The 16,716-nt window shown below is 38.1% G+C and overlaps 1 protein-coding gene across 1 annotated transcript in view; it reads right to left on the bottom strand.

Moving 5' to 3' along the window:
- htt (huntingtin) overlaps positions 1-16,716 on the bottom strand; it is a 688,215-nt gene that overhangs the window by 226,429 nt on the left and 445,070 nt on the right. Inside the window, exon 34 of the mRNA XM_090385445.1 lies at positions 4,758-4,861. Coding sequence (XP_090241571.1) covers positions 4,758-4,861 — 104 coding nt within the window. The remainder of the gene's footprint in view (positions 1-4,757; positions 4,862-16,716) is intronic.

Raw genomic sequence — 16,716 nt, 5'->3', positions numbered from 1 at the left:
GCATGCTCAAACCATTCAAGACTTTATACACTTCTATCAGATCACCTCGCTGGTGCCTAGTCTCCAGACACTGTAATTTGCAAAACTTAAGCCTTTCTTCGTAAGAGCACCCCTTTGTTCCATTCACTAATCTTGTTGCCCTTCTCTGTACTCGTTCCAGCAGCTCTACATCCTTCTTGAAATGAGGCCTCCAGACCTGTATACAGTACTCTAGGTGTGGCCTGACCATTGCCTTATACAAGGGAATAATCACCTCCTTATCCCTGCTGGAAAAATTCCTGTATATCATTGACAATACTCCATGAGCTACTATTGCAGCCCGTCTCCACTGCTCAGAGAACTTCATATCTGCCTGCACAACCACCCCCAAGTCCCTTTCATTCTCTACCACTGTCAGTGTAGTACCACACAGTTGATACGTTACTCTGGAGTTACTGCTTCCCATATGCAGTACTTTATTTGTCAATGTTAAACTTCATTTGCCACCTCTCAGCCCATCTGCTCAACCTTTCCAGATCCTGTTGCAGCAGCATAGTGTCAGTAGTGTCCTTGACAACCCTGCCAACCTTTGTATCGTCTGCAAACTTGGACATTAAGCTTGATATTCCCATCATTAATATCATTTATAAATACAGAAAACAATAATGGACCCAACACTGAGCCCTGAGGGACTCCACTAATAACATTAGTCCACGATGAGCAGTGTCCATTGATTACCACTCTCTATCTTCTCCCCCTCAACCACCCATTTATCCATAGCAGCAATTTGCCTCCAATGTCACACTGCTCCAATTTGTGTAGCAGTCTTCCATGTGAAACAGTATCAAAAGCCTTTCTAAGATCCAAGTATATAATATCAAAGCTATTCCCTGCATCCAGTTCTTTTGTTACTGCATCATAGTATCCAATCAAATTGGTCAGGCAAGACTTCCCTTTAACAAAACCATGCTGTGTCCGAGCTATAACTGAAGTCTTGTCTAAATGATCCTGCAGTGCTTCTTTAACCAGTGCCTCCATTAATTTTCCTGGAACAGAAGTTAAGCTCACAGGTCTATAATTACTTGTGTCAGCCTTTGATCCTCCTTTGTGAATTGGGGTCACATTTGCACATTTCCAGTCTACGGGTACCTCCCCTGAGTCCAAGGAAGCTCTCATAATTATGGCTAAGGGTTTGCTTACTTCCTTTGCTGCCTCCTTTAATATAACTGGATAGATCCCATCCACCCCGGGTGCCTTTCTTGTGTTTATCTTCAACAATTTCTCCTCCACTTTACTCCCAGTTATTTCAAGATTCTGTAGCTTACTGCTAGAGTTGAATACACCTCTGGCATTCCCCTCGCTGAATAACTCCTCATGGGGGAATGTAGATGCAAAATATTCATTTAGTTTGTTAGCTACCTGAGCAGGATCATCAACAGTTGACCCATCAATATCAAGTGGACCAATCTGATTCATCCCCTTCCTTCTAGAGTTTACATAAGTAAAGAACTCTTTGCTGTTTTTCTTTGCATCCCTTGCCAAGGATTTCTCGTAATCTGCCTTCGCCTGCCTAACCTCCTTTGTAACTTGGTTGCATATCAACTTGTATCTATCATAGGCTTCTGTGTCATGTGTTAATTTGTAAGTATCCCATGCATTTTTCTTCTCTGCCATATGCCTCATTAGTTCATCTGACATCCATTTTGGCCTAAACCCTGAACAATATTTCTTAGTTGGTATGTAAAGCCTAGTAGCTTCCAAGATAAGTTCTTTGAATGCTTCCCATTTTGAATTTGCTGTTGGTAACATCATCAGTTGGTCCCACTGTATAGAATTTAAATACTGTCTCAGTCCATCGTAGTCGCCTTTACGGAAGCAATAACCCTTCCCTTTACCCCTAATGGTAGTTACCTCTTTGAGTAAATCCCACTTCAGCACACTGTGATCACTGCCACCTAGTGGTTCATTTATCTGCAGATTCTTAATGCATGAAGAATCACTGCTGATAATCAAATCAAGAGTATTACTCCCTCTAGTTGCCTCCCGAACATACTGATGTAGAAAACAATCATCCAATAAATCCACAAAAGCCCTGCTTGTGTGTGAGTGACCAGCCCCCAATTTGCAGTCAATATCTGGGAAATTAAAATCTCCCATTATAAGACTCTCTGATTTACTGGCCCATTCTATTTCCCTGTACAGTTTCTTATTATACTCATCAGAGTCATTAGGCCTATAGCACACTCCTACTCTCAATTTTGATCTCCCAATGCTTATGTCACACCAAACTGACTCAACACTGCACTGTCCAGCAATGTCGACTGGCTTCACTTCCTTGGTTTTTATGTGTTTCTTAACTAATAGCATAACCCCCTCCCCCCTTCCTATCCTGTCTATCCTTTCTGTAGACGTTGTACTCCCCAAATTCCAGTTCTGCATCCCTTATATCTGTGTGACACCACGTCTCTGATATCCCAACAATATCTGCCTTTGATGTTTTGAGCAATACCTCAAATTCATCAAATTTGTTTACTAAATTCATCAAATTTGTGTACACCTAGCATTGGTGTACACGCAAGTATACCTGCACCTGTTTCTATTCTTAACTACCCTAACACAACCCATGTGTTTACTTGTACCGCAATGGCTCCCAGCAGTCTCTGAAATATCATGCATCTTGTTTTTCAGGCTTCTGCTCATTCTAATAGAAGCAGTGCAAGAATCTTTTTCACCTCTGCCAGTGGCTACTGTCAATCTATTGGTCTTTGTCTCCCCCCAAGCTAGCAGTTTTCCGACCCACCTAACACTGCCTCGATAGCATCAGCAAATATTCTTGCACCCTTTCTATTTAAGTGTATCCCATCCCTGTAGATTCAATCTCTCCTGTTAACAAGTACAGTCCAGGCTGAAAAAAATTCTACCCCTTGAGCCTTGCACAATCTTAGCAGCAATTTGCCTCCAATGCCACACTGCTCCAATTTGTTCAGCAGTCTTCCATGTGCAACAGTATCAAAAGCCTTTTTAAGATCCAAATATATGATATCAAAGTTATTCCTGGCATCCAGTTCCTTTGTGACTACATCATAGTATCCAATCAAACTGATCAGACAAGACTTCCCCTTAACAAACCCATGCTGTGTCCAAGCTATAACTGAAGTCTTGTCTAGATGATCCTACAATGCTTCTTTAACCAGTGCCTCCATTAATTTTCCTGGAACAGAAGTAAAACTAACAGGTCTGAAATTACCTGTGTCTTCCTTTGTGGATTGGGGTCACATTTGCACATTTCCAGTCCATGGATACCTCCCCTGAGTCCAAGGAAGCTCTCATAATTATGGCTAAGTGTTTGCTTACTTCTTTTGCTGCCTCCTTTAATATAACTGGATAGATTCCATCCACCCCAGGTGCCTTTCTTATGTTTATCTTCAACAATTTCTCCTCCATTTTACTCGCAGTTATTAAGATTATCTAGCTTACTGCCAGAGTTTAATATACCTCTGGAATTCCCCTCCCTGAATAACTCCTCAAGTGTGAATGTAAATGCATAATATTTATTTAGTTTGTTAGCTACCTGAGCAGGATCATCAACAGTTGAACCATCGATATCAAGTGGACCAATCTGATTCATCCCCTTCCTTCTAGAGTTCACATAAATAAAGAACTCTTTGCTGTTTTTATTTGCATCCTTTGCCAAAGATTTCTTGTAATCTGCCTTTGCCTGCCTAACCTCTTTTGTGACTTGGTTACAGACTAGCTTATATATATATATCATAGGCTTCTGTGTCACCTGTTAATTTATATGTATCCTATGCAATTTTTCTTCTCTGCCACATGCCTAATTAGTTCATCTGACATCCATTTAGGCCTAAACCTTGAACAACATTTCTTAGTTGGTATGAAAAGCCTAGTGGCTTCCAAGACTATTTCTTTGAATGCTTGTCATTCTGAATTTGCTGTTAGTAATATCACCAGTTGGTCCCACCATATAGAATTTAAATACCGTCTCAGACCACCATAGTCACTTTGCGAAAGCAAAAACCCTTCCCTTTACCCCTGATGGTAGTTACCTCTTTGAGTAAATCCCACTTCAGCACTGCCACTTGTGATCACTGCCACCTAGTGGTTCCATTATCCACAGATTCTCATTGCATGAAGAATCACTACTGATAATCAGATCAAGAGTATTACTCCCTCTAGTTGCCTCCCGAACATGCTCCTGTAGAAAACAATCATCCAATAAATCCACAAAAGCCTTGCTAGTGTGTGAGTGACCAACCCACAAATTCCAGTCAATCTCTGGGAAATTAAAATCCCCATTACAAAACACTCTGATTTACTGGCCCAATCTATTTCTCTACACAATTGCTCATTATACTCATCAGATTCATTAGGCCTATAACGCACACCTACTCTCATTTGCCCTTTACCAGAGCTTATGTCACACCAAACAGTTGAAAAATTACAATGCTAAAATAACACACACTTGGAGGGACTGAATTAGAAATATTAGAGGAAGAGGAGGATGGGGAGAAGTCACAATAAGGCCAACAAGTGGTATGGATGGCCCATGGTGTGCAGTCTATGATTTATCAAACAATATTATGCTTTGATTAATGATGCTTTAATTAATTAATTTTTAATGAAATACACAAAATCATAATTTCTACGTAATTGCCCAGTTATGGAAAAAGTGATAACTGCCATTATATGCAAAGTTCATGAGGTGCCCTTAGCAATTAATGCTTTAATAAAAACACACACTACAAATTTATACATACCTAATGAAATCTTGTACAGGTGTTTCCAAAGAAAGTTGGACCAGTTCATTCACATAATTGATGATTAACCAAGTCATCTGTTCTGCATCATTTAAGTTTTCGCACTAATATAAATAAATAAAATAAGAATGAATGCAAAAATAATAGCCATCCTAGTAATATTCATAAATGTTATAGTCTTTGCTCTTGGTATTTATATAGGAATTATCAAAATAAAGGAACAATTTTAAGTGCCCTAATCATTTAGCTAAACTTATTTTTGTATTTATTTAAATATATAACCATATATGACCATTGCTACTGTAATTTTGATGAAAATTTCCTAAGTAAAGTTTCCTAAGTAAACTAACTATATAAACTGTAGTAAAGGAATAGCCTTTAAGAGCTCTAATCATGTAAGTTGCCTTATTTTTCTAATTATTTGAATATTTAAATAGTTTTAGCTCACCACTATACAACTATTTCTTATTTTGGTAGGAACTTCATAATTGTATGAATCTTGAGTTTTTTGTTTTTTTTTATAACTAACTTTGTAAATAAAAGTAAAGTAACAGTTTTAAGAGCCCTAATCACACTGCTTTTATTTTGTTTTTAGCTAAATATTTAAATAATTATAACTTGTTATACATACTACTGCTATACCAGTAATTTTTTGGAAACTAAGAATTCCATTGCTATAGAACCTTAGTTAATACACTAAAAGCATCTAGATAAATAATTAATTATAGTTAGAGACATAATTATGGCTAGAAATAAGACTACTGAGAAAGGATCTGGTGGGAGCTGAAGGTAGTGTTGGATGACATGTTGGGTTGTTATGACTGTAAATGACAGTGATGCATTTTTATGTGACAAGTGTATGGAAAGCAGAACTTACGATTTTTGTGTTTGCTTCCTACTTGCCTTTCTGCTGACCTACATTTCCTAATTTACATATCCTACTTGTGTTATTTGGCAATGTGATACTGCTTTGCAGCTACCTTGGTGTATTAACAGGCAAAATTGAGTTTTTGAAGAAGTGAGTAGTTGCCTTTGAAAATATTAAGACCGAGCAATCGGCAGACATTCAAGTGATTAGTAATGTGTCAAGTCAAGCAATTCCAAATGACTGGTCCTAAGAAATGAAACATCAGGCACTGAATGCTCTGGTCAACGATGAGATAACTTCATTGGGAGATTCTATCATAAGGGAAACTGGGAATATTTTCTGTGTAAAAGACAGATGAAACAGAACCAGACTATGTCTGCCTTGTGGGAAGATTGAGAATTAATCTTAATTAATCTTGATTGTACATAAAAATACCATACAATATACCCATCATGGCATGCTGCCAGGGGTCATGCCATGATGGGTCTGAATGCTACAGACCAGTTGTCAATTCTTAAAAGGACTAAAGGATGTATGATTATATACATGGATACTACTGATTTAATGCATAACTGAATTGAGGATCTGGTTCAGAAGGTCATGCTGCAAAAAATGTTGCATGTCAGGTCAAAATGTTCTTGTGTCTGCAATTTTGCTCACATGATAAGACGAATTTTATGATGAAGGCCTTGTTGATTAACTTCAGACTTGGAAGATTGCCCTAATTGGTGAAGTGAATTTACTTAATAGAGATGATGTTAATTTGAACAGAGGAGGCACAAGAGTCTTCACTGAAGTCACAGGGGAGGGATTAAGGGTTTAGAGAACGTGGTAATTTTATTAAAGCCTTTCACAAATATTCTCAAGGTGGATGCAAGTTAAACCAGAGACATGCATCAAGGTTCCAATTGCACCCACCCTACAAACATTTGTGAGAGATCTCATATAACATGGGGAAAAAGATATCAACCAAAAAACCTACTTAAGCAGTTATAATGGATGGTGTAAGGGTAGTAAAAAAATTATTTATTTGTCTAATAATGCCAGGAGTGTTGCTAATCCAGCTGTGGTTGCTTTCCAAGAAGTAACAGACAAGATTGGGCACATAAAAGGTGCTCAAATTTTTTTTTATTTCTAGACTTTTTGTTCCTTTGAATTCTGCTTGCAGCAACCAGTGCTTGACCTTTTGTTAATGGACTGCAATAATTATTATATACAATATTTTATTTTTTAAATTTAAACATAAGTTACACTATTTTTGCACATTTTCAATAAACAAAACTTTTACTAGTTCTGCTAGAGATAGTGACTGAGTGACTGAGATAGTGTTTGTAAGCTCCCTGTTTCTATCTTGTGGTGGTTTGTATTATTTAAGTAGTGTTTCTTCTTTGGTGGTGTGGGCATATGTCTCTTTGAGTGTGTTCATTCCTCTGAAGGTGGAGTGTTGCTTTAGTCTTTCCCTTTCACTTCTCTTGTTTATGTTTTTTATAATTTTATTTTGTTTTGAAATGTTAAGGAGTTATTTGTGATGTTAAGGAGTTATTCTACTCCTTAACATCACAAACTCATTAAATTTATGATGCTAAGGCCACAGACAGACAATAACCTAATACAAAACCCAAACCATGTAACAGAAATACATGAAAGATTGATGACCTAATTGAAAACCTAATCATCCTTATTTCATGTTTTGAAATAAGGATGATTAGGTTTTCAGGTTATTCTACTCCTTAACATCACAAATTCATTAAATTTATGATGTTAAGGCCACAGATAGAGAGCAACCTAATACAAAACCCAAACCATGTAACAGAAATACATAAATTTGTGATAAACACAGCCCAGAATTTACTCCCTTTACATCATGAAAGTGGTACTCCTTCAATCTCTTTATACGATCAAATGATGTTCTAGTAGAATGAATGAGTACTACACAAATATGAAAATGTAAAAAGTATTTTCAGAGAGTTCTGTTAACCCCTGAGCAAGCATGTCAGCATCAACCAAGGAAAAATTTGGAAGACTTAAAAAAAAAAGAAAAAAAAGTGAATTTTTGGATTTACCAAGTACGGCATTTCTCCCCAATTATAGTTATAAAAAATTCTTTAAGGCTCCATTTTGGAGTAAACAAGCAAGTTAATATGCAGTGTACTACATTTCAGGTGCATTCAATTTCTTCATTATTAATTGAATTTTTGCTTTTTCAAGAATAACTAATGAAAAGACTTTTTCAAGAATAACTAATTATCATGTTGCCAATTAATTCCTAAAATGATTATTAATAATACATAACAGTAATTGTTTTCAATTCAGTGTACATTTACACACACACACGTATATATATAAATTTTATATACGTATATAAAATATATAAATATATTGTGTATATATTTTATTTTATATATTTTATAATATAAAATATTATATACAATATATTCAATTATATAAATTAAAATTGCATATATAAATATATACAATTTTAGTGAAATCTGGGATGCCTTGTCAACTCTTTCTAAAAGAGCAAAATATAAAATTTCAAGTAAATCCAGCTGGTGCTCCAGCTGGATTTACTTGAATATGATATATGGCCAGCTTATGCAATATGTATGAGGGAAAAAAATAATAATAATAAAAATTGCGGGATTTTTCTTTGTCCATCTTCCAAGAAATTTGGGATGGCTTGTCAAATCTTTCTCAAAAGACCAAAATATAAAATTTCATGAAAATCAGTCCATTGGGAAATAAGTCTTCATGTGCAGATGGACATGAAGTGAATTGGTGCTTATGAACATATGGGAGGCTTTTGAAAAGTTCTTGGCATGAGTATGAAGAGTTTATTTAAGGAGTCTAATAACACATTACTTTTTAACACATTCCCCTTTGGAGTTAATACACCTTTGCCACCAATGCTACAATGCATTGTTTTTAGTTGCAAAGAAAGTTACTCTTGGGCCTCCAGGAATGCATCCAATGCAGCAATGATGTCACTATCTGTGAGAAAATGGATACCAGCCAGGTATTTTTTCAAGTTTGGAAATATGTGAAAGTCTAATGGTGCTAGATCTGAAGAATATGAAGGATGGCCCAAGATTTCAAAGCAGCACTCATGCAGTGCAGCTTTGTTCCAGGATGTCTGTGAGAGCATCAAGGATCAAAGGAATAAAGGAACAAAGCTGCACTGCATGAGGAGTGCTGCTTTGAAATAAATTAACATGTCGATGGAACTGATATTCTGGTCATACTTGAGTCAAGTGGACCAAATTTCACTGAAGTCCGGTCGTTGTGAACTCTGCTTGCACAATTATGATGGTGGGACTGTTAGTAATCCCTAGTATAACTCCCATGTGCAAGTCCTGAAATATGGCTCCTAGTATACTGGAGGTAATCACCCAAATACAAACCAACATTAGCAGAGGTCGAGATGTGGTTTTCATGCCATATGGAGGAATGTTGCCCCTCCATTCTACCAGGTGGTAGATGACTCTTATCAACTGGTGCAATACCACCACTATGCTTATTGAAAGCTTGATGTGGTGGAACCCACATTTAGTTTCCAGAGCAAAGCTCCAGCAACCCCCCACATCTCTTCCCATACAGTATAAGTGATGTCTTTTCAGGTTATGATGGGCAAGGTCCACTTTTCCTTACATTTCAAGGGTACAGCTCTAAAACAGTGTTCATAGGCTGGTTATTAGATAGTCCACCGAACCAAACCTATTGGTAACCATCTAGGAGGCTTTCAGATCAGCTAGTATCTTGCTGCCTTTAATCTGCCAGATAGTGACAGGAGAGAATCCGAGTGGGGGGGGACATCATTGAGTCCACGTTATGTCAAGGATTTCGGTATATTCTTGCTGTGTGTTTGCCACATCTAAAAATTGCATTCATGTCTCCAGAACAAACTTAACCGCAAAATGATTTAAACCTCCCACAAATTTCTTGTTCTTTTCCCAAATATACATGGTCTCAGTTCCAATCTCAATGATGTCCATTTCCACTTACAGTCTGCCAAGCCCCACTTACTTTTTCTAGCAAAATTGCTTTTATAGATTGATTCACCTACTGCTCATCTCCATTGTCTTAATTATTTGCTGTATGATTCCTTTTGCTTCAGATGTGCTCTGATATTCCCTGTCAGAGACTTTTTTAATAATCTGGAATCCTCTCTTTCTGATCTTCTCTGGCTGAAAATCACTCTACTCCATTCTGTCAAATTTTTTTGTTGCCTCTATTGTTCTCTCAACTCCCCTAATCACTAGGAACTCTTTGACTTCCTCACTTTGAAACTTGACTTTATCCAGTCCAACTTTCCTAACAGTGAGGTAATCTTTATGGTGATTTTAATGTTCACAACCCCAGCCAGCTTCTGCTATATAACTAACCTATTTATCTCTATAAAAGGGATTTTTATAATGAAAATTGTACATATTGATTAAAACTAATATTTATTAAAGCACAACAAAAAAATCACTTCAAATAAAAGATGCAAAAACAGAACATGCGACCAACACATTTACAAAGGCTTTTAAAGGCTGAGAGGAAGGACTACATGGTTTGGTCAGAGACAATCATAAGCCAAGCCTATTGTAAAGTGAAATAAGTTATAGGCGCCTCTTAACATGGTCACTGGTTAGTAGAATCAGTCCCTTTACTAGAATCAAATTTCGGAAAACTAATTAAAATGCACTATATTTCACTGTTATCATACATTTGGTTATAAGAATCAATTTTGAATGCCTTTGTGATATTTTTCTAAAGCACATTTCTGGAGGTCACTACATTAAAAAATGAAAACAATTTGCAGTTTCCGGTTTGTTGGGCTTTTCTGTTAGTGCAATCTATTATAAAAGGGTAGCAAACTGTATCTTATTGCATTTGCAATAATATCCATTGCTGGAATTCTGTGAGTTTTTACATTATTATGCTGAAATGTGTTTCCTTCCTCTTCAATCATATAAAAAACATAAATAAATTTTCAGAATCTTCTCTTCATTCCTACTTTTTAAGCTTCATAAACTTGTTACTCCATCTCACTTACGTGTATCGTCTTAGTTGCAATTTGTGTGTGCTGTGTCCTTTGATTAATTGCTTATCTTTTTTATTGTTTTAAATTTTACAACAAAAAAAAGTCAGTGAACAGAAATATCAATTAGTTAGCATATACATATTACAATAGTAATTAATCTATGTACGTAAGCATAAATTTATTTTTATTTTGCTAACCTGTGGAAAATATTCTTCCCATTTTCACATATCATTTAATTTTGTTAATTGGCAAGGTAATAAAGCATAAATTTGTGATTTATATCTTTACTTTTATAGCCTGTGAATAATATTCCTTCTAGAAGAAGAGAAATATAGAAGAGCCAGTGGAAGCAGTAACTAAAATAAATAAGTTTTAATACGACAAGTAGCTTTCAGGGTGACGAACCCCTTCCTCAGAAGAAATGTAAATACATACATACAGAAATGCAAATATAACAAAATATGTTTGGAATGGAATAAATTATACTAAATACGCGGTGCGTGATCAGATGATTGGGAGAGTGCATACATGAACGCAAGAGTGTTCAGTCATTCATTAGGCCAGATCAGGCGACTGTTGTTGGCGTGTGGCATGTATATGGGATCGCTGCCAGCATTTGTGGTGTTTCAAAACTACTGACTCCAAAATTGGGTGTAGTCTTGTACCTTTACTGCGATTTAAAACTTTGTGACAGCTGGATATATTTAGGGACTCTAACCATAGGTGGTGATAGTAGTGTTGAGATTGGTTGATAACCTCACTATTACGCCTGGGATTGAGGTCATGATGAGGTGAGTTGACCAAAAATGTTCTGCAATTGCAGTGTTCAGAGTCACCCATGTGGATGGACCTGTCATGTTCTGTGAGGTGGTCCTGAAGACATCTCGAGCTTTCCCCTACATAGCGGCTGGCACAATCGTAGCAAGTAATCTGGTATACAATGCTGCTGCGTAAGAGAGGGGCGATGGGCATTTTTAATCTCAAGACCAGAGATCATAGACTCCTACCAGGAAGTGGTATGCATTTCTTGTGGTACTCATGCAGGATCTTAGAAATCTGCTCTGAGACACCTGGGTAATACGGAATATAAGCAATAGGTACACTGTCACTGTTGCGAGGGGACGAGGGCCTCGGATGACTTGCAAGCTCTTGTGCTTGTAGTAAGCACCTGTCTAACACATGGGCTGGGTATTCATAATTGGTAAGGTCAGCCTTGTACGCACTCTCCCAATCATCTGATCAAGCACAACATATTTAGCATAATTTATTCCATTCCTAACATTTCATGTTATGTTTGCATTTCTGCATGTATGTACCCTTCTTACTCAGGAAGGGGTTCATCACCCTGAAAGCTACTTGTTGTATTAAAATTTAGCATTAGCATTAGCATTAGCATTAGTAGAGGCATTTGATGCAAGAAAGCAAGCTTATGCAGCATCAGCCAAAAAAAAAAAAAAAAAAAAAAAAAAAGTAACATAAATAAATAAAAATAACCACTTCCACTTCACCCCTCTGTTCGTTCGAAATACCTGTCCAGCTGAGCCTTAAACTTATTTAGGCTATCAACTTCCACGACAAGGGATGGAAGTCTGTTCCACCCACCAACCACCCGCTGGCTAAAGGCAAATTTCCGCACATCTATCCTACATCTGTCTTTCCTCAATTTGAATTTATGCCCTCTCAGGTGATTTTTCTGAGCTAGAGGAAGAATCCCATCAGCATTGAGCATGCTCAAACCATTCAAGGCTTTGTACACCTCTATCAGATCACCCCGCTGGTGCCTAGTTTCCAGACACTGTAATTTGCAAAACTTAAGCCTTTCTTCGTAAGAGAACCCCTTTGTCCCATTCACCAATCTAGTTGCCCTTCTCTGTACTCGTTCCAGCAGCTCTACATCCTTCCTGAAATGAGGCCTCCAGGCCTGTATACAGTACTCTAGGTGTGGCCTGACCATTGCCTTATACAAGGGAATAATCACCTCCTTATCCCTGCTAGAAAAATTTCTATATATCATTGACAATACACCATGAGCTACTCTTGCAGCTCGTCTGCACTGCTCAGAGAACTTCATATCTGCCTGCACCACCACCCCCAGGTCCCTTTCATTCTCTACCACTGTCAGTGTAGTACCACAGAGTTGATACGTTGCTCTGGGGTTGCTGTTTCCCATATGTAGTACTTTACATTTGTCAATGTTAAACTTCATTTGCCACCTCGAAGCCCATCTGCTCAACCTTTCCAAATCCTGTTGCAGCAGCATAGTGTCAGTAGTGTCCTTGACAACCCTGCCAACCTTTGTATCGTCTGCAAACTTGGACATTAAGCCTGATATACCATCATCAATATCATTTATAAATACAGAAAACAATAAAGGCCCCAATACTGAACCCTGAGGGACTCCACTAATAACATTAGTCCACGATGAGCAGTGTCCATTGATTACCACTCTCTGTCTTCTCCCCCTCAACCACCCCTTTATCCATAGCAGCAACTTGCCTCCAATGCCACACTGCTCCAATTTGTGCAGCAGTCTTCCATGTGCAACAGTATCAAAAGCCTTTCTAAGATCCAAGTATATAATATCAAAGTTATTCCCTGCATCCAGTTCTTTTGTGACTGCATCATAGTATCCAATCAAATTGGTCAGGCAAGACTTCCCCTTAACAAAACCATGCTGTGTCCTAGCTATAACTGAAGTCTTGTCTAGATGATCCTGCAGTGCTTCTTTCACCAGTGCCTCCATTAATTTTCCGGGAACAGAAGTTAAACTCACAGGTCTATAATTACTTGTGTCAGCCTTTGATCCCCCTTTGTGAATTGGGGTCACATTTGCACATCTCCAGTCAATGGGTACCTCCCCTGAGTCCAAGGAAGCTCTCATAATTATGGCTAAGGGTTTGCTTACCTCCTTTGCTGCCTCCTTTAATATAACTGGATAGATCCCATCCACCCCAGGTGCCTTTCTTGTGTTTATCTTCAACAATTTCTCCTCCACTTTGCTCTCAGTTATTACAAGATTCTCTAGCTTACTGCTAGAGTTGAATACACCTCTGGCATTCCCCTCGCTGAATAACTCCTCATGTGTGAATGTCGATGCAAAATATTCATTTAGTTTGTTAGCTACCCGAGCAGGGTCATCAACAGTTGACCCATCGATCTCAAGTGGACCAATCTGATTCATCCCCTTCCTTCTAGAGTTTACATAAGTAAAGAACTCTTTGCTGTTTTTCTTCGCATCCCTTGCCAAGGATCTCTCGTAATCTGCCTTCGCCTGCCTAACCTCCTTTGTAACTTGGTTACAGATCAACTTGTATCTATCATAGGCATCCGTGTCACGTGTTAATTTGTATGTATCCCATGCATTTTTCTTCTCTGCCATATGCCTCATTAGTTCATCTGACAACCATTTAGGCCTAAACCTTGAACAATATTTCTTAGTTGGTATGTAAAGCCTAGTAGCTTCCACGATAAGTTCTTTGAATGCTTCCCATTTTGAATTTGCTGTTGGCAATATCATCAGTTGATCCCACTGTATAGAATTTAAATACTGTCTCAGTCCATTGTAGTCGCCTTTACGAAAGCAATACCCCTTCCCTTTACCCCTAATGGTAGTTACCTCTTTGAGTAACTCCCACTTCAGCACACTGTGATCACTGCCACCAAGTGGTTCATTTATCTGCAGATTCTGAATGCATGAAGAATCACTACTGATAATCAAATCAAGAGTATTACTCCCTCTAGTTGCCTCCCGAACATGCTGATGTAGAAAACAATCATCCAATAAATCCACAAAAGCCTTGCTACTGTGTGAGTGACCAGCCCCCAAATTCCAGTCAATATCTGGGAAATTAAAATCCCCCATTATAAGACTCTCTGATTTACTGGCCCACTCTATTTCTCCGAACAGTTTCTTATTATACTCATCAGAGTCATTAGGCCTATAGCACACTCCTACTCTCAATTTTGATCTCCCAATGCTTATGTCACACCAAACTGACTCGACACTGCACTGTCCAGCGATGTCGACTGGCTTCACTTCCTTGGATTTTATGTGTTTCTTAATTAATAGCATAACCCCTCCTCCCTTCCTATCCTGTCTATCCTTTCTGTACACATTGTACTCCCCAAATTCCAGTTCTGCATTTCTTATATCTGTGTGACACCACGTCTCTGAAATCCCCACAATATCTGCCTTTGATGTTTTGAGCAATACCTCAAATTCATCAAATTTATTTACTAAACTCCTAGCATTGGTGTACACACAAGTATACATGCACCTGTTCTTTTTCTTAGCTACCCTAACACAACCCATGTGTTTACTTGTACCCCAATGATTCCCAGCAGTCTCTGAAATATCCTGCATCTTATTTTCCAGGCTGCGGCTCATTCCAATAGAAGCAGTGCAAGAATCACTTTCACCTCTGCCAGTGGCTACTGTTAATCTATTAGTCCTTGTATCCCCCCAATCTAGCAGTTTTCCGACCCACCTAACATTGCCTCGATAGCATCAGCAAACATTCTTGCACCCTTTCTATTTAAGTGTATCCCATCCCTGTAGAAGCAGTCTCTCCTGTTAACAAGTACAGACCAGGCTGAAAAAAATTCTACCCCTTGAGCCCTGCACAATCTTTCCAGGGCCGAATTGATTGACAGGGCTCTCATCATATACTCCCTCCTATCGTGTCTGGGCAGAATTGCAGACACTTTCAATTTCAACCCTAATTCACGGCTTTTTTTCATCAGTGACCTGTACTTGTCAAGTAATTCCGCCGGTCTCCTACTCTTAATGTCATTAGTGCCAACGTGTACAACTATATCACCTTTTGTGCCCTTAAAAGATGATATCCGCTCTACAACGTCATCAACTTTTGCCCCTGGCAGACATACCCTGGTCCTATTCCACCTATCCTTTTTACAAAGCATGTTTCCCGTTTCCCTGACAATAGAGTCACCAACAACTACTAGTTCCTTTGGGACCAGCGCATTCTGCCTTGGGGGTTGCCGCTGTGTTCCGCGATGACCAAGTGCAAGCTCTGGCATTGGTGTGGGCAGCTGAGAGCTTGATGGGCCCCTCACTTGTAATCCTTCGAGGGCATCCACCCTATCCTTCAAGCTCTCATATAGGCCCATAACAACGCTGAGTTGTCGCCTTATCTCCTTACACTCCTTGCATCGCACACACACAAAGACATCCCCCATGGCAGTATCATGTCCCATACTTGACTGCTCCGCAAACATCAAGCAAATAGTGCATCTTACAAGGCTGTGATTCAGAGGACAACTGCCCCCCTCAGTTCTCCCCTGGGCCACAGCATTCCCATTAGCTTGAGCCCTTTGCTTTGCTGCTCTGGTTTGAGTCATGATTTAGATTTACTTTCAATAAAATTTCAATTTCTGTACAAAATTAAATCCTAAACTTGTATCCAAACACAGTTATAACGCTATATTTATGTTTCAGTAACGAGTGTTATCTACGGAATATTTACGTTTCAGTAACGAGTGTTATCTACGAAATATTTACGTTTCAGTAACGAGTGTTATCTGCGAAATCCCTTTATATAACTTTCGTATCAAGTTATGTATTAATTATTTGTTTTTACTAATTATTTATGTTACGTAACCTAAGTGGTTATATGTATAATTAATTATGTTAAATAAAATTAATTATATTACGTTTGTAATCTAAGTCGTTATATGTATTTATTTAAACGTACAATTTAACTGCTAACGAAGTTCAACTAACGCTATCTAGTACGGTATATCGTATCACAAAGGCGGGAAAATTACGAACGGTTAGCGGAGTTGAAACAGGTGGAAACCTTTACCGATACTTTTATGCAATTACAAGGCCGAGTAAAGAATAAATACACCAAATTAATCAGAAAATCACAAAATAATGTTATACTACTAAATTTAAATCAAAAGTTTTAGAAAAACAATAATTTCAAATCAATAATTAACAAAAATCCACTTAGCGGCTTTGAAAACGACCGTCTCTAGTAGCCTCGTCAGCAACCACTCTAGTAGCCTCGTCTCGCTTTATTTTAGTTACTGATTCCACTGGC

The sequence above is a fragment of the Mastigoproctus giganteus genome, chromosome 11, assembly GCF_048544385.1.
Source record: "Mastigoproctus giganteus isolate SK-2022 chromosome 11, ASM4854438v1, whole genome shotgun sequence".
NCBI lineage: Eukaryota > Metazoa > Arthropoda > Arachnida > Uropygi > Thelyphonidae > Mastigoproctus > Mastigoproctus giganteus.
Note: the sequence above shows the minus strand (reverse complement) of the source record. Positions and strands in the feature narration are given on the sequence as shown.